Consider the following 20,298-nt stretch of genomic DNA (forward strand, 5'->3'; position numbering starts at 1 on the left):
CCTCTACTGCCTACCCTAATTAATTATCTGGACACGCCATCAGTGGCATCACAAATGACAACACAAAGGTGATTCCCCTATATTTTTTATATAATATATTTTTATGTACTTACGATCTAAGGTATTTATGAACTTACGTTTAAACATAGCGCATCTCTCTCAAAAGCTACTTAAAACTAAAAGTTCGTCCCAATTTGCGAATAGAAAATAGATTTTCACTGCATTCTCTTTGGTTGGAAGAAGCCTTTAGAAAAATTTATCGTAGGAAAAAAAATGAGTTGCTTTAACATACCTGCATAATATCTCCATAGGAAGGATCGGACCTCGGAGGCCTTGCGGCGCAGGATACCGCTCCTACAAGGACGAGAACCACCACTGCGAACCCAATCACGCTACTAGATTTCTGCATCTTGATCTTATATCTAGAAATAGAGTCAAAATAAAAAGTTCACGCATTTGTGGAAGCTTGGATGTAACAATCATCAATAGTAAGGCAGAAGAAAGACAGTTGAGATGGTATGGGCACATAGGACGTAGAGAAACTGCTCACATTATGAATCAAACTTGAGATTATTACAATAAATTGGTTGAAAAGGGGCCAAAGTCTTTATGTTCTAGCCCATTGCACCACAACTTGAGTTCTATTATTAATAACAAGCCGTTTAAATAAATATGAAATAAAAATGTTTGTCTATGTCATATGTTACTATAAACAAAGATATTTCCCTTTAAAAAATGTCGTAACAAGACTGAGCCGATTGACATGTAATATTTATTTTTGAATTTAACCATTAAAATGTGACGTGGTAACGTTAACTCCATTTAAAATGTATTTATAAATATATATATATATATATATATATATATATATATATATATATATATATATATATATATATAAATATAAATATATATATCTATATATATATATATATATATATATATATATATATATATATATATATATATATATATATATATATATATATATATATATATATATATATATATATATATATATATATATATATAAATATAAATATATATATATATATATATATATATATATATATATATATATATATATATATATATATATATATATATATATATATATATATATATATATATATATATATTGTTTCAAAAATATACCATCATCATTCCGATATTCTACCCATATTCAGTAAAAATATTCTTTCGGTTTTCGTTTTTGATACAAAGGTTATAATGGCTATATTAATTTTGTTAATAAAAGACTAACTCTGCGTTAACCTAAAAACGATGTTGTATGAAAGCACTAAAAATAAATAATTTATTATTTTTAATAAACTGAGGAATGGCAAAAGGTTCATCATGATTAGGTTTCATTAAAATAACTCTATGTCATGAACTAAATTAATTTTAATTATCTAACAAATTACCGTTGGATGTGTTTCAATATTTCCTGATTTATATTATTACTGACAAAGAAAATCTTTTAAGTACTTAATTCCATATCTTCATCGTTCATTCTCATTAAATTAAATATTTCCCTTCATTTTATACCCAAAAATATTTCTCTTATCATCCTTTATAAGAATTTTGACAGCAGTTCTTTGCGAGTTTTGATAAATCGGCTCTGAAATATAATAAATGAAAACTTCCCCACAGGACACGAGGGGATGAAAAACAAAGTTAATGTAACACCGGTAGAGGTGACGGCAGCGTTTAAACGTCAATGCATAAATAAATATATAATCCAACCTTTATTCAGGAAAACCCACCCTGACGTAATAAGTAATATATATTTTGATTTATATCATTAATTTTCATAAGGACAGCAGCAGAGATCAAAGAGATTTTTTTGAAGCACAGTATGTTTTGATAATATGCAAATTTAGCAGTTTTCATAAAATGTAAAATTTCACTTCAATTCATAAAGTAGTTATTTTATTAAAACTAAACACTTGAATATACCACTTTAATGAGTTTTATTTATATTTACGACTAGTTTCGAAAACGACAGATGTTTTCATCTTCTGGTACAAATTTTAAAAAATAATAAAATAATCATGTCATTCAACAAAGTTAATGCCGAATCAATAAATAACAAATAGTAGTTCAATATTATATCAAAATTTAACTTTTTAAGAACTACTAAGTATTGTTTATATTTATTACTTTTTGCAATACATTATTGCATTTTTTGATGAACGCCTTACTAAGCAGAACCCATGACGAGACATTCATTTACATTATAAAAATAAATAAATCTAGAAATTACAAACGATACAACACAAAATAAATTTATATAAACACTAACCACATAAAAAAGCACAGTGCGAAATTGAAAAGTACATACACAATACAAGTATAAAGAATACATTGCAACAATATTAGCAGTATTAGCACAGTATTAGTACAGTATTAGCTATAAAAAATTGCTAAGTATTTCAATATTATCAGGATTTCGTTAATATCTCATATAATATCTTATAATACGCAATATGCTACCTTATCAGGTAGCATATTGCGTTGAGGATATGGAGGTCTGGACATTAACAGAGCGTAATGTTAAATCAGCTAATTTGTGATTAGCTGATTTGAATGATCACTAGTATACACTGTGTAACGTTCACCATTTTACCTGTGATCGAAAATCACATTACACTAGATTTTTATTGACTTCTTAATATGAATAATGAAGTCGAGGTGGAAATATAGATATATGCACATCAACTATGCTAACGGCTTGTCATCGAGTGGTTTGAGTGATCGATTTATACACAACTTAACATTCACCGCTCTACTCATGGTTGACAAACCAGATTGTTCAAATTTCGGAAAGTTTTTAATAAACACCGACCCATACGCCCATATTCATTCGAATGAATTGTACAATTGATCAAGCACAAACCTAAGTATGCAGCCAAGAGAAAAACAAAGATAGAATCAGAAAGTGAGTCCATTTTAAAAGGCAGTCAGCTATATACTTGAGGCGTCGGTAGAGCTGATACAAAGCAATTTGAGCAATGAAGGTATTCTCTCTAAATACTACAAAGGTAGTTTACTCAGCTGGAAATCAAACGAAATTAATATTTTTCACATTCCAATAATTTCAACAAATTAACGAATTGTTATTAAGAACAGGGTAAAAATTTGAAGAAAGTTGTTTTTCTTACATAAAAGAATTAAGACTTGAAATTTTTATTTTTAACAAGGTCATGAAAACCACCTTTTAAATAAGGTCCTTCGAGAGGTGAAATAAAGCAAAGGCAAGACTGAGATAAGTATTTTTGATAAAAATTAAGAAAGGTGTGACGAGATGGTTAATGCGTGTGGAATAAATGAGTGAGGAAAGAATTATTAAACAGAATTATAAATCGCAGATAAAAGAAGCAAAGGAAGACCGAGGAAAACTTGGCGTGGTCAAGATTGTCAAATAAGTATGACGTTATATATGATAGAAGGATCTACAACCTGACGACGAGGAGAGCTGACCCCAACAGTCTACAACGACCATAAGTTGGGATGGAGCCAGAAAGAAGAAGAAGAAGAACTTGTCATCAAACATTTTATCGAAATGATAGATACATAATATAAGTATAATATATTTGTATTAGTCTTCCGGTTTCAATATTTACCCGTTTCTTAGTCAGAAAAATCACTATACAACCAACTTCTTCTACGGAATTTAATTATATAATTTCAGACTTCTAATTTTGTACAGATATTCAAACAAATCACATTGTTATCGTAATGTCCTTTCTATGTCCTGCTGGAGGTTATTCCGTATTGCGCTATACGCCAGACAATCCTTATTACTTCAGTTAGCTAACTTGTCTTTCAATTTTCTGTAAAGCTAACAAATCCAAAGTATTTCACAATACAAAAGATTTATTGTAGAGAACTCAACATGTCCGAACCGGTACATGTAACGATGTTATATCAGTTGATAGGCTTTCAGAATCTCCATACCATTATGTCTTATATAATGCCGGTACATTTGATTGAAGGGTATTTTCAGATTATTTATAAATATATTCTTTCATCTCATCAATCATTTCATTTCGTCTTTAGTGAAATCCTAGTAATTTAAGTACAATGTTTCGAAATTGTATCATATATTGTATATATGTAGAACTTCTAAGAATTTGAGTACCGTAGAACGGGGCTACTTGAACTTTGATGTGTTACTTGAGCCCAGTACAAAAATATTTAAATCTGTATTTGGTCTACAATAATGAACGTATCGACATGATTTATTGTTTCCCTACAGGTGACACTTATTGTCACGATACTTCGATCGATACCACGATCTAAATATTTTTGTACTGGGCTCAAGTAACACATCAAAGTTCAAGTAGCCCCGTTCTACGGTAGTGTGGTTGTCAATCATGGGTGAATGTTACACGTGTGTATGTTGAGATGTAGAAATATAATATGAAAAAAACTCATTTAATTGGAGATAATCCAAATTTGTGAAAAAGTTTTTGGACATACTCAAAATGTTGTAAATTTAACTGGTCAAATAATAAGCTAAAATATACTGGCGTTTTCATGTATGTGATTATAATCCAGGATTAGGACCTCACATACAAATGAAACAGTTTATGCTCAATAAAAAAGTTTCATTCAACTCACCAATAGATGTCTCTATTAAAATTCTCCAGTGAACTATTAGTTTATATTCAGACTCGAAGACTGTAGGTTCCAAAACTAGTCGTTAAAATAAATATAACTCAAGTGGTACCAAACAAGTGTTCTAATGTACAAATTAAAAAACTTCATGAACTACTTATACTTTGTGACTTTCCATTTTATAATTAAAATGTAACTTTGTTTTAAAATCACTATAAAATATTTACTGTGATTTTAAAACAAAGTTACATTTTAATTATACTTATAGCTCCATTAAATTATAATTACGTTCTATAAATGTCTTTAACAAAAGTTTAGTTCCCATTTGATGATTTGAATGATGTAATTTAATTATAAAATGGAGATAAATTTGGTTTAAAGTAAGTGAATTCAAAGGTAAGTGCGTGAAAATTTAGTGAACTAACTGTCATCGCCAAATTGAAATTACCGAATTAAGAGAGACGAGAATCCTTAAAAGGTTACCGTTGTCAGCAGATTAATAATGTTATGTATTCAACGTCATATAACGTTCCACCTTTTACTGTAACTTGTATTATTTTTACACAGTTTATGGATTAACCGCCCTACATACGTTGGAACTAACCATAGGAGTACCTGTAGGTGGCTTTCAAAACCCCAGTGACTGGTTTTAAATGATCTAATTTTTATAAACAATATGTTTTGAATCAAATAAATACATATGTATTATAATAGAATAGAACATTAATAAAATATTAATAGAACATATGTTCTTTATATGCAAAGAACATATTTACATGTTTCAAATACTTTTTTTCTCTAAAGAGAAAATAAACAACACAGATCAAGTATTTCAAATCCTTGACTCCAAAGTCGACGAGTTTATTTAAGAAAATCCATAAATATGGAAAAAGCGAAGAATATTTTTTTGTTGATATGTATAGGTACCTATATATATTTGGTTTATTTAAGTAAATCATATTTGTATGTATTGTATTATGTATATTACAAGGAAATAAATAGAAAACCATAAATCACAGAAAAATGTATCCCAGGTTATATAATCAATTTCTAATGTTGGGGTCTGTAAGACCTCATTAGACGTTCCCTGTCAAACTACCCTACTACGCACTAGGAAGGTTAAATATAAAATGTTCGTTGAAAATACAATTCCAAATTTACCATTCGAAAGTAATTATCGCATTTAAAATATTTATTTTTACCTTGAACGGAAGTAAATTGGAAAAACAAACAAAATTCAGAGGTTAAATATCATTCCTTCAATTATTTAACAGCAAATTACAATGGTAAAATTCATTTGTATTACTTCATTCCCATTTTATAATGAGCAATTTCAGAGCTGGCTGAATTTATGGTATGCGCACATGAAATATGTATTTTGATCTTATCATAATTAATATAAATCTTTGTACTTTGGATGTTTTGTCGAAAAACAATTTTTAAAAATCGAGCAGAATTGTAGACGTTTGTATAATTACTGGTTTTGCGACCTGTAATAATTTTAAACAATGAGTAACATTCGCCATTCTAGTCATGATTATCATAATATAATATTACCATATTACTCAAATTTCGTTTGAACAAAACTATGTGTGTCGCCTATGACTTTTGAACTGTAGAAAATTTGAGTTATATTCTTGTCTATAATGGTAAAAATTGTAAATATTACATATCGTATCAAGTGATCACTTAAACCAGCAAATACAAACCCTCTTAAAACCAAGATTTCCATTTTCCTTAGGAATTCTTCATCAATGTTGAGATATTTTTGAAAAATCTTGATAGGTATTTGTGTTATAAAAACATTTTTTTGACTATGATACGGACGCACTCAAAATATAAGGTTAGATTTTCACAGCAATTATTATCTTGTTAACGTTTTTCAGCGTTATTTTGTCGAATTCACAACAAAAAAATTACAGGAGTGCAGAAACGCGAGTGGGGTTGAAGAAAAAACAAAAATCTTGACATACTGCGCTAAATCTAGAGAAATCCCGATACTGGCGGGCAGAAAAGTAAGAAAAAGCTCCTAACGAGCTTTCGCAAATTAAACTAGAAATAAGATACCACCTTCGATGTTTCGCAGAATAAATATGGTATACGACACGATGTATTAAAAGTAATTGTTACACTGCACCGAGATTGGTTGCAATACAATATCGCATTAAGCTTTATAGCCCATAAAGTGCATCTGGTTATTACAGTGTTGCTAAGTAAAAGGCTTTAACGATCATTATTTATATTGTATGATATTACACTAAGCGACATTTACGGGTTGTGAAAATGATCATTAATGAGTTTTAAGGATAAAACAAATTAATTTGTAAAATTAAGCTATTATTTTTATATTATAATTAATAAAGATTTTTTATTGATATTTCAACATTGATTAATAAAAATATGAAACATGTTGACAAGTCTGGATTTTCTCCGCTTAGAAGCTATTTTTAGCTTAGGAGTTATTTTTTACATTAATTACATGTCAATATAGATGAAGAAGAATATGGAGGTATGGGCATTTACAGGGCTTATGACTGTCAAAGGCTAGGTTAAGTGATTTTCTGCAAACCCTCAATCGCACCTGATGTTGCATTGGGCATTGGTTCATCATATGAACATATGAAGGAAAAGTGATCAGCCCTCCCCTTCAAGTACCAGTCCAGGGTAGTATTGAATAAATATAAGAGTGAAAAATCACACATATTTATTTGACCCCCCCCCCTGGGAATCGAACCCCAGACCTCCAGTATGGTAGTCGAGTGACTGACCATTACACTACGGAGGCGGACTGACGGACTGGCGGACTGGTTAAGTGATCGCTATTCTAAAGCTATACTTTAATTCAGTTTGTTTAAATACAAGCGTTCTTAAATTAAATTTTACTCGGTAAATACAATACAAACATCGTATGAAAATGATACTGAATGTATAGAAACACGTGTTACAATATGTTTAAAGAAATAGTGGTATTAACCAAGTAAAACTTTAATTTAAAATTGATAGATTTTACCACAAAATGACTTCCGAATAAATATAATATTTTCAATGAATTTAAAGAAATATTTAGAGAATGCTAATAAAAACTGACAAGTAAATGCCTTTTCAAACCATCTAGCATCTGTCTGTCATTTAATATTCCACTCTTATTTAATTTCAACGTGACAGAGCAGAGAGATTAGTGATTTAATTATTTTCCTTCCCGACATCTAAATTAGATATTCGAAAATTATTTTCATGTTATATCATTAAAACGTGAACTCAAACATTTTCAAAAATATATTCAATTTGTTTCAGTCATTTTATTTCTTGGTTTCTTCCTTCTATGGCTTCTCTCCAGGAATATTACACGGGAGTCGGAAAATACACACAGCTTCCCGACATATTTCTTAAGGGAATACGGGGAACATTCATGTTCCAAAAAAAATATGTGAGATATTTTACGTTCACCGTAAAATTTATATATTTATAGGGTGTTTTTTTAGAGGTATACAAATTCAAATTTCCCGCAATAAATTGATTGCAACATGCCACACGGCGGATGCAACATGGCACCCGCCGTGTGGCATATTGCGCCATCTTTTTAAAACTAAAGCTGTGTTAAATCAATGCCATTCAACTGAGGTACAAAGAAGTCAGTAATCTTGGTCCTGTAGCGCTTTCCATTTATCGTTACATTATGGCAGGCATTGTCATTAAAATAATATGGGCTAATAATTCCACCTGCCCATAAACCACACTAAACAGTGAGTTTTAATGGATGTAAAGGCGTCTCGACCAAGGTTTCTGGGTTTTCTCCAATCCTAATTCGGCAATTTTGCAAATTGACATAGCTATTTAACCAAAAATGTGCGTCGTCGGTGAACAAAATTTTGCTTACAAAAAGAGAATCAAGCTGAATGTTGTTTTTGGCCCATTCACCGAACCTACGACGTGCATAATGGTTATTCAGTCTATTTATGTTGAAATGGCAAAACTAACTGACTACAATTCAACAGTCAAATGTCAAATTAATGTATTTCTTTCAAATCAAATCAACCCAGAAGGGTTAAAAATAATTATGAGTGATATTTAACTCAAAAATTTATTTAATATTACCCAATACGAAACTGATACCTGAAGCGCAGAACTAATCACCAAGCCCTGATGTAATCAACGATCAATATAACACTGCAACGATACAATTCAGTGCTCTTTGCACCATTTTGTATAGGTAAAGGTTAAAATAAATAATTTATCTATAAAAAAAACGGGAAATACATTTATTTTTCTTGTGTGGGTGAAATTCAACAGTAAAAAAGGATATATTCTTACACTTTGAAACTATGTTTGTACCAATATGAAATCCTCTGGTCTGACTCTCCTTTGATGTCATCCAATTTATTATGGGTCACAAGTATTGTCATAGAAAAATCCGGAGTGAGAAGTTGAACCCCATGAAATTTAGATTTCCATATTTGATGCTATCAATATTTCTGTCGAAACAAATATTAGAAAAGCGTTATTTGGGAAAAAAAAACAACAAATTATTATTAATTTTAAGTAAGAATGAAAAACACGAATCGGGGTATTAAACGTTAAATTTATAAATAGGACAAAAACAGAATAAAAATGTTGCATATGGTATATAATAAATATTGAAGGAAATGTATGAATAAAAACTAAGTGTGTTTTCTATTTTATCATTACACACAATTTTTGTTTCATTGAAGTTTATCTTCTTTGTTTTACAATATTTTAATTCCCTTTTTTTATTATCCTATTTTTGTCTTTATAATAAATTCTGTCTGATATAATTGTGTCGGGTTGTGGTCCCGAGGTTAGTGTCGCGGACTCTTAAGTCATAATTTCTCGGTTCGAACCCACTCTACCACAATTTGATACCTATTTCTAATAACGAGCCGCTTAGGCTCACAGAAATAGTATGAAATTGAAGTATTTTTGTAAATAATAAAAACACATAAGTATATATCTTTTTATAAAAAAATAATAATGAATAAATCAATAAATATAAAAACTGATTATTTTTGTTTGAAATCTTGTTAATTCAGAAAGACTTTGTTTGATAAAATACAAACATTTTTTTACTTAGCCCGTTATTTTCTTCTTACAAAAATGTTCATGAGACAATTTCATATCATTTCTTAGGATGAAATGACACTTTAACAAGATTTTTTGTATTTCAAGCATGATTTACTTATACTAATTATAATAAAAAAGACTTAACGTGTAATGTAATAAGGATTCTCATATCCGTAAAAAGATCATGTTAAAATATTACATAGTACCGTGAGGAAAAAACGTTTTAATATTTAGTATAAACGTAATATTAACATTTTAAGTAAAAAGCATAGTCGTTTCACGATACAAGGTTGCGAGAATGTAATTTTAATCATTGTAACAGTTCCCTCAGTTTATGAAAACATTTTAGAACCATCTTCTTTTGGCGAGAAATTAACTTTATTTGAAAATTATTTTTTATTTTTTTACAACTTACTTAAATACATTTTTGCTCTCCGTTTAGTTCGTACTGTACAATATTTTTCTTCATGTTGTTTAACCTTTGAATTAACTCTATAATGGAAAAGGTAAATGTATACTTTTTTAATACTTTTTTATTTTTTTATGCAAATAAAACCATAGTTATCTTTATTTCATCAGTGCTAAAATAGTATTGTGTTAATACAATTAATACTGTTATTTGAATTTATAAAAAACGCTTGTTTGTTTGCTTTTTTGAGTTAATTAATTAATGTAAACAAGACTAGTTTCGAGAACTACAGTTGTTCTCATCAGCAGCTTTCACTTGTGGATGAAAACATATATAGGTCTCGAAATTAATCGTGTTTACATATACTTTACTCAAATATAGTTCTAGGAAAATATTTTATTTATATATTTCAATCATCGTGTTAAACTTATATATCTAATAATAAAATATTTTTATGGTTTACTGAAATAAGTAATTAAAATTAATCGACATTTATTTCAGTCCCAATCATTTCATCACTTATAAATAAAAATACATTTTCCGCAAATAAACCAAAGTTAAACCGCAGACAGAACACATCCAAACCATTAGTGAAAGCCTTTCCACGATAAGCTCGCTAATAAAACTCAATCACTTCCTGTCCATACTGGAAACCAAAGCCTTTTTCTTGAAAATACTAATAGAAAATTGTCGGAAAACGAAAACCTTTCGCCATTAATCATACGCGAATTTATCTGGAATGTGCTGATTGGCTGGAAATCTTTGTAGTTTAACCTCACTAAGAAAATAACTAGCGAAGAACGATAAATGTTTTCCAAGAGGAAAAGAAACTTTTATCTGTTGCGATTGATAAGCTTTGATATCTAATAAAGAAATACTCCGTTTTCAGATCATTATTCAGTTTTTTTAAAGCATGTTTATCAATCCCTTAATCAAGTAAAGATAAACATATCTTTTTCCAATCGATAACGATTATTTTTAACGCAACAAAAAATAGTATGTATACCCTTGAAGTGATCTTCAATCTATGCAAAAAAGAATCAATTTATTATAAAGAATAAGTCTAGGTATTAACAAGGAATGTAACCTGCCATTAGCTGGTTAAATGATCATTTTACACGCGTGCAACTTTCACCACGCTAACCATAATTGACAACCACACTACTTACATTATGGAACTCCTACATGTATTATTAATTTCATAACACTATACATGTGAGTTCACTGGAGCCATCTATGGAAGGTTTAGGAAAGCTTTTATTCTTTATATCCAGTAGAACTCGATATTGCATATATTGAATAACTAACTAAATAACTAACCATCACGCCGCTTCCCCGCTTGGGTGGCAGAGAGAATAGAACGCCACACCACTGTCTTTGCAAACATTCTTCGCCTCTTCCACGTTCACGCCGATTTTTACGACTCCTAACCTGACTACTTTCAAGTATTTGGCATACCTGAGCGTGCCATGTTTTTCTCGATCTTCCTCTGCTCCTTTTTCCACTTACATTCGTCTCATAAATTTGTTTTACCGTTCTTTCCTCACTCATTCGTTCTACATGTCCAAACCATCTCGACACACCTTTCTTAATTTTATCGATTATGCTTATCTCAGCTTTGCATTCCTTCCTTATTTCACTATTCGCACATCTATCATACATCGTTTTGTCGGACATTCTTCTAAGAGTACGCATTTCTACTGCATTCAGTCTACTTTCATCCTTCTTTTCTTCTTCTAAACCTTATCTATTTTCTTCTTCTAAACCTTATCCACACCCAACTATGCACAAGGCACATAATATATCGCTCACTCCTTTCAAGAACGTCATAAATCAAAATACTTGATTTTTCAGGAGAACGTTTTTAAAGTTTAAAAATATAATACAATGTATTAAAAATAAATATCAAGCCACTTACTGAACTTTTTACTGCGCAACAGATCTTTTTAGGTAAATTCTGAAGGTTTTTTCTCCATTTGAAAAATATTTAGTATATTTAAAAAAATTATTAAATAATACCTTTTCTTCAAAATGCAAAAACAACACTTTCTGCCCTGTATCGGGTAAATATTAAGTTAAAAATATGCCTCTTTTGCTGGGATATAGTACATTTTCTGGGCATTCCGAAAACATGCACAACTAAAAATTGACGATTTTTGATTTATGACGTTCTTGAAAGGAGTGAGCGATATATGCGGTGTTATCATGATAGTTAAATACACGAAGGAAATGTTTAAGTTTTGTACTGACATTTCTTGGTAGAACTGCATTTTACATAATAAAAAAAACACTCGTTTTTTCCACTTATATTTTACCAGTCTAGTGATACCGGTAACAACGAAACTCGATCACCGGTCCAATAAAATACATTTGGAAAAAAGTATATAGTTATTTTATATGTTATTTTATTTTATAAATATGGTTAAATAAATATTAAAATAAAAAAATCAATAAAATATCTTTTGACTCTCCTGGAAATCGAACTCGGGACCTGTAGCTCGATAGCCTTAAGCTCTTAACACGATACTATGGAGGCTTATTGCTCAAATACTTGGTTATATAAAATGCTCTTACAAATCAAAGTTTATAGTCATTCTTCAAACCCTTCTCCTCACCCCAATGGTGCATAGGGCACTGCATCATATAAACGCAGTGTTATATTGATCGTTAACACATGAAGGAAAGGTGATCAGCCCTCCGTTTCAGGCACCAGTCCAGGGTAATATTGAATAAATATAAGCGTGAAAAAATATTTATTTTACCCTTCCCTGGGAATCGAACCCGGGACCTCCAGAACGGTCATATAGTCATTTAGTCTTTAATTTAAAAGGCAAGCTGCAAAATACTACAAGGATAAAGGATCAAACCTTATTCAAATCCTTAATTATTTCCTGACCAAATATTAATGACTTTGATCCCTTGAAGGTGTCCATAATTAAGCGATGGGATGAAGAACGCAATTTGTCAATCTCTGGACACGCCAATTACTTACGTTTCACATGAATAAACGTCTTGTAATTAGATTGATTATATTGTCATTTGAACACGAGAGTACATAGCGAATAATGATAATGATGAATATAATATCATATTTCAATTATTTGGTCTGTATTCAATTATTTGGTATTTAGTCTGTATAAATACTGAATTCAACTCTACAACATTTTAAGTGTGTCTAAATACTTGTTCATAAATCTGGATTACCTCCAATTGTAGGAGTTATTTTTAATATTATTTTTTGGCATGTAAACATGAGATGTAAAAAATAAATTTAACTCTTTTATATGATATTAGTTTTTTTTCATTTAAAGAGAAATATTTATGTTTTTATTATTTACACAAATATTTCAATTTCATACTATTACTGTAAGCCTAAGTGGCTCATTATTAGAAATAGGTGTCAAATTATGGTAGAGTGGTTTCGAACCGAGAAACTCTGACTTAAGAGTCCACGACACTAACCACGGGTCCACAATCCGACACTAAAAATGCATTAAAAGATTTCGACAACGTGTGTGAAGCATAGGTTAGATTTTAAAGTTGTGCTCTTGGAACGCTAAAGGATATATTGATATTATTGGGTTTATTTTACGTATATTTTCATAAATTTCCATAGAATCAAAATGCTTATGAATTTTTTTATCAATAATTTTTAGGATTTCATCTATCATACTTGTGATACAAATAGAAATAGAAGCAGAGGAAAACTGACGGAAATTCGTTTCGAACGGCAGCATCCAACCGAGTGATCAGCATGCTAATCACTAAACTAACCCTCGATATGTATGCTCGTATATCAACATCTGGGTGGATAATGGAAAAAATAGGCAAACGTTGAACACATGAAAAATCAATTTTATATACTTTGTCAATATTTTTTCTAGATACCATGGAATGATTTTTCTAGCTTATAAAAATACAATAAAGTAATACAATGTTGAGATAGAGTACCTACGCCATGAATAGTTTTCCTGATATGTATATCGTCGTTCGGCATCCAATACCGCGAATTCGACATTTTTTCAGAAGTGACTTTTTAATGCCATTTGATTCGTTACCCTTTTCTCCATGATGGTGTATACACAAAATATCCGTATGTATGAATCGTCATGTTTAAGGGCGAAATGTAATGTATATTGTCTGTACTATAACACCGCGAATATGTCAATAACTTTTTCGCTTCCTGAACATTTTGTTTTTTGTCGCATACGCGGTGTTGCAAACCGAACGACGATATATAATGTAAAACTGGTTACATTTTATCAGTCTTATCATATTTGAAAATATATACGAATGGGGAATAAATCGATATTCAAATCAAATAACATGTTTGAGTGAAACGTCTGAAGGCTCATCTGATGTTTCGTGCGTCATTCCTGAAATGTTTCAAGAATATTTCAGAAATTTTCTGAAAAGAGGATTCGCAGCCAAGAATATTCAAATATGGCGTCGTTCTTCTTTTTTTTACGAAGTACAAAGAGTGATAAAATCCTTGGAAAATCCTTCCTAAAGCGTTGCATTTAAGTTAGGTCGAATTTAAAGTCAATTTAAGTTACTTTAAAGCAAGGTGAGTTGACATCTTGTTAGCTTTGAATAGCTTTCTTTCCTTGTTTCTTCAGATAAAGAGAAAAATCCGAATTTCAGGATTTTTAGTGTCAATTGGAATAACAGTGAAAGTATTTGTTCATCAAATAATGAATTTATTTTATCTTAAAACGTTTTTATAAAATTTTCACAAGTGTAAATCATACAGATTTTACGACAAAATATTTTTCAAGTTTTATCTTAATGTAAACCATAATAAAATAAAGTATGTGATTTTTAACTTTCAAATCAAAGTTTTAGCTTTCAAAAGCTTGTTACATTTCAAATTATCTCAAGTATCATTTAAAATCTAAAAGTTACAATAAAAGTTTCTAAATGTGTTTTTAAAATCATGAAAAGCGAAATTATTCCGTCGATTGGAGGAAAAACAATACTAATTTATCGCAAGATTATTTTAAATAATTTAGAAGCTCTGTATAACCTGGTTAAAATAGGTATATATATTTTGAAAGAAACAGGGGGAAAATTTTTTACTTTTACATTTAATTAACGTAAAACCGAGGGTACTTCAATTAAAATCTGAATAAGGTTTATTTTACTTTTTATTATTTTAATGAAATTTAAAAGGAAGGTAGAAAATTTTCGAGAGTCCCGAATAATTCAATCAGGGTTATTGAAAAAGATTCCAATGTTTTTGTAAGTACGCTCTTTTATTATTCGATTTGACAAAATGGAAAAGGAAATCAGCTAACATAATATTTCAAACAACCCCAACATTTAGGGTAAACTGTTTTCAGTTACATGTAGAAAAATGTTTTATGGAAACAAACAGCCTGTAATTATATCAAAATAATCGTATTTTAATGTGGAAATACCAAAAAAATTCTTTGATTCTCATTTTATATTATTTTCGTATTATACACATATCATGGTAATTATCAGTTTTTGAATTATGTATAAAGAGTTTTCTTTATACATAATTCATATACAACTCCGTCAACTGCAATTTTGAATAAAAAAGAAAAATTAATTTAATGTTCTTAAAATGAAAAGTCTTTATGCCATTTATTATGTATTTATGATTTTCAGTTATTTATTTATTCAACTGTATTATTGATTCTTAACTCAGAATATTTTTTTAAGATGAAATGTGATAAGATGAACTTTAATTTGAAGAAAAAGTAAGAGAAAATTTTATTACATTAAGACTTAATCTCCAATTATTATTAAAAATAATTTCCGTTTATTTTGTGCCTATCAATGTGATAAAATGTGACAATTTAATTTTTAATTATACTTTGCCATAACTGTTCTTCACATCATCTTTCCTTTGATTCCCTATACCTCTCACCCCTCTACTCCATACCAGGTCCTACTCCCTTATTTTTCTTATTTTCTCAGATTTTACAGTTACATAAATATGAAAAAATAATTACATGAAATATGAAATAATTTAATATTTCATATTTATAAAAACTAGTTAGTTAGTTTTCATAAATATGAAATATTGTAATTTTTTAATATTTCATCCTACAAGTATTTTTATAATTCATGTTTTATTTATTTTTTTCAATTATTTAGCCCACTAATATATGTACAAATGCACGACGCACAAACCTTAACCTGTATCACAATACTGCTTTAGTTAGCTGGAAGATTTTGCTTTTGGCAATAAACATGCCAATGACCATCTATTTTAAAAAAAACGAAACATGGATCACATTGCCATGTGCTCACAAATAAGGCGAACATTTCCGGTAGAATTGCGTTTCCGGTTACAGGAAACGGAAAATGATTTTCTGGCATCGTCTATCAACGCAGCTACACAGGTAACGGAAGGATCTAAATGAAATTGTACACCTTACGACTTTATACGATTTTAGTGACGTTTTTTCGATGTATAACGCCAAAGTTTTCCGAAAATTTTCGCTTTTTCTTTAATCTCAACTTTTTTGGATATCACTCGCAGTTACAACAGAAATATAGATACCTTATTTTAATTCTCGTAAGTAAGTTTATTTTAAAAGTATGAAAAATGATTAAATAAATCGTGCAAAAACTCAAACTCATTGAGCTCCAATATTCATAAAATTGCTTACAAATTGTTGAAAATTGAATTAATGTATCAAATTATTATCTGATTTATAAACTGAGTGAAGTCATTTTAAAATGGAAGAATTTATGCTTTCATTTTTTCAAGTTAATATTTTTGATTTTCATATTATAATATTGTTTTTTACTAAATATTGTTATTTGATTTATTCGTATTTTTTAAACCACTTTGGAACCCAAAATTTAAATTAACAAAATATTTTGAATCACTTTTTTACTGAATAAGTTACAGTTATTTCGAAACCGGCATATTATTATCTAAATCAAACATTTTAAATATTTGTATTTCGTAGCAAAACAGCTTATTACAACCCTTTTTAAAGTAATAATCTCAGAATTACAAATATCTAATGTTTTTTAAATTCAAAATTAATTTAGTTTCCGAATGAAAACGGAGTAAATTTCTGATGTTTAATTATTTTAATTCTGATTTTTAGGGTACAAATCATCCCGAGTGGGATGAATTTCAAAAAATATTAACAAAATGTTGATTAGATAACTATGTTACAAAATAATTTAGTTATAAAATATCACATGGTGAACCATGGAATTATATTGAGTTGGGATACAATCAATTTTTGAAAACATTAAAATGAATGGAGCGTGAAATCATCATGACCGGTCATCATGACGGTAAAATTTGATAAAAATATATCACAAAAAAGTTTCGAATCCGTTTTTTTTAAAATATTTTTTATTTACCTTGTTTAAAATAGATTTGATTATATGTAGTATATAATCTTTTTTAAAGCGTTTTTATAATGTATGATATGCTGATATTTTTCATTTTATGATTTCTAGTTTTTGTCGATTCCTATTCGATTATGTAACATACGTGTTAAATATTGATGGTTTTTTTTTTATGGTAAATATGTAGTTTGTTTTACGTGTATTATTTTTTCTGTTTTTTTTATTATTTACACGTGTATACTATTTCGTTGGCATTGATATAAACTGTAATTGACTAAGTTGTAGTATGCATATTAACTTAAAATAAATTGACAAAAAATAAATTTAAAACTTACCAAGCCAACTGGCTTTACGTAGTTATTATTTTTATTGCGGTGTGCTACCTTTTCATAAAATTTGTAAAAAATATCCATAAAAACATAACATACATTATATGTACGTAAAAAAAAATATATTCAATCACTGTACAGTGGTTTTGAACAAACTATTCATCAAAATAAAATAAAAAATCACTTTGTATTTCAAACATTCATTATTATAAACAATTACTTTATTGAAAATTTATAAACATTTAAAAAAATTCTATTCTATTACTTCGTATATTAATTTCTTATAAAATTGTTTTATACCTTCATATAACGTTATAATTATGTGTAAATAAGACAAATGGTATATTAATTTAATGACAAACTTATTTTTTAAGTTATACAAAGGATATTTTATGAAAATTAATAAAAAAATTAATAAAAAATATCGACATTTTAATTGTTCTTATAAGGGTGATGTAATTATTGTTAAAACTTATTAATGTTACCAAAGAAACTCTGGTCATTACCGAATGTTGCTATTAATTATAAAGTTACGAAAATTTAAATTAATTACACCAATAAATTTTAAGATGTTTTACGTGTCGATCAAATTAAATAAAGAATTTAATGAATTTAAATTAAAAATTAAATTAAAGATGTATTTTATATTTTGATAATATTTGACTTACCTGACAATACTTGTTGATGCTACTGCAATCTCGAACTCTTCTGCAGTTGGCTGAAAATTTTTCAGTGAGTTTCAGCACTTGTTGAATAGACAGGGGTTTCTTCGGCGGAGGCTGGAGATGAGGGTGTCTGCTGAGTCCGGGGAGACGTAACAAAGTGACTGCGCCACGAAGCCTCCTCTCCTTATATAGGGCGCTCCGCGGGAGGTACCGAGGGTCGTCATTCCTCCTACGGGGAGTACGTGATATAAAGTTACGTAACGTTCCTTCAGTTTAACTAGATTCATACTTATATAATAAAAGCAACTGTCGGAGATATCAGAATGCTAGAATGAAACAAATATCTCATTATTCGGGTGTCAAAAACACACAACATAAATGTTTTAACAAAAAAACTATCTTAGATTATATTATTGATATACACATCGTGTCTTTAGCTCAAAAACAAAGTTTTCACTGTAATAGTTTTATCTTATAATATTTAAATAATACCTTTTTGTGAAAACACATTAATTTTTCAACATTTATCTATTTGACCAGCAATCTACAATTACTCATGAACATGATTTTTTGATAAAAAATTTAAAACAACGATAAAACATGCAAAACATTAAATGGTCTGTATAATTATAACTTCATTATTATAACTTTCTAATCTAATTATAATGATGTATTTTTAAAAACAAATATGCATAGCTTTTTTTTAAGTCACAAAATGTAGAAATATATTTTAAACTTAAAAGTGCCAAGCGCCATTTATATATTTAGTGACTTTTGTCGAAACGAGAACGATAATATAGCGGAGACATTAAATTAAATTATTTAAAATATCCTATTGAAATGATACCTAAAATTTTAATTAATAGTGATTGCCATTAATTTAAGTGTCATGATGTCTCTTAGTAACAGCTTGGGGATATTCGCTACCCCGTTTTCCAAACATCTCTTCTCCTACCCTAAGGGTGGATTCGCAATATAATTTTCCGTCATTTTATAGAAGGTTCGTGATATAAATTCTTGATTCGACATGAATTTATTTTTTAACGACAATTGTTGAATTTTCAAAGTTTTGTTTTATTTATTGTTTCGGTATTAAATTTGTGAAATGACATGTTAATTATTTTGAAAACATTAAACACTTGTATACTACCACTTATTGAGTTTTATTTCATTACACACGACTAGTTTCGAAAACTACAATTGTTTTTATCGATAGGTGAATAGTAAAACAGCTAAAAGTAAAATAAATTGTAATATATTAGTTTTTTAAACAAGTCGTTTATACTGAAATATAACTAAATAATATTGTACAAGTTTTATTTTTTTAATATAATTATTTTTTTGTTACTAAAAATAAACAAATTTAATTATGCATTTAATTTTTTCACAGAAATCAGTCCATTAAATTCGTTTTAAGTGTGATTTTATTTCAGAAGGACAATTATGTCAATAATAAAAGTTGTTTTGGTTATTGCTATAATTTTTATTCAGCTTCCCTGTGCATCGGTTTGCTAAATTATGTAATTTTTCATTTTTTCTTTAGATTATTACATCATTTTAGTTTCAATATTTGATTAGGAAGTCACTTTATAGTAGTATATTTCCATTTTAAATTTAAATCTTACTTGGTAAATACCGCTAAAAGTGCTATTTACTAAGTTAGATTATTTAAGTTTTCAATTCCGTTTGCAAACGAAATTTTTGTTGATTTTGGTTTTTGTTGGTTACTGTCATAATGTAAAAATGCAATTCGTTTATAATTTTATACGAGAGAAGTAAAAAAAATATTTATGGATGTTTTTTTTTATCTTGACAAAGAAACGAAAAGCATATTTTTGCAGATAAA

The 20,298-nt window shown here is 28.8% G+C and overlaps 1 protein-coding gene across 1 annotated transcript in view; it reads right to left on the reverse strand.

Annotated features, from left to right (window-relative positions):
- Positions 1-18,611, reverse strand: part of LOC148301936 (uncharacterized) — a 25,876-nt gene extending 7,265 nt beyond the window's left edge. Inside the window, exons 1-2 of the mRNA XM_088272471.1 lie at positions 18,456-18,611; positions 293-422 (exon numbers count right to left, since the gene is read on the reverse strand). Coding sequence (XP_088128597.1) covers positions 293-409 — 117 coding nt within the window. The 5' untranslated portion in view covers positions 410-422; positions 18,456-18,611. The remainder of the gene's footprint in view (positions 1-292; positions 423-18,455) is intronic.
- Between the last annotated feature and the right edge of the window lie 1,687 nt (positions 18,612-20,298).

This window comes from Brachycentrus maculatus, unplaced genomic scaffold (assembly GCF_059751285.1).
Source record: "Brachycentrus maculatus isolate JH-2025_06_01 unplaced genomic scaffold, ASM5975128v1 h1tg000498l, whole genome shotgun sequence".
Taxonomy (NCBI): Eukaryota; Metazoa; Arthropoda; class Insecta; order Trichoptera; family Brachycentridae; genus Brachycentrus; species Brachycentrus maculatus.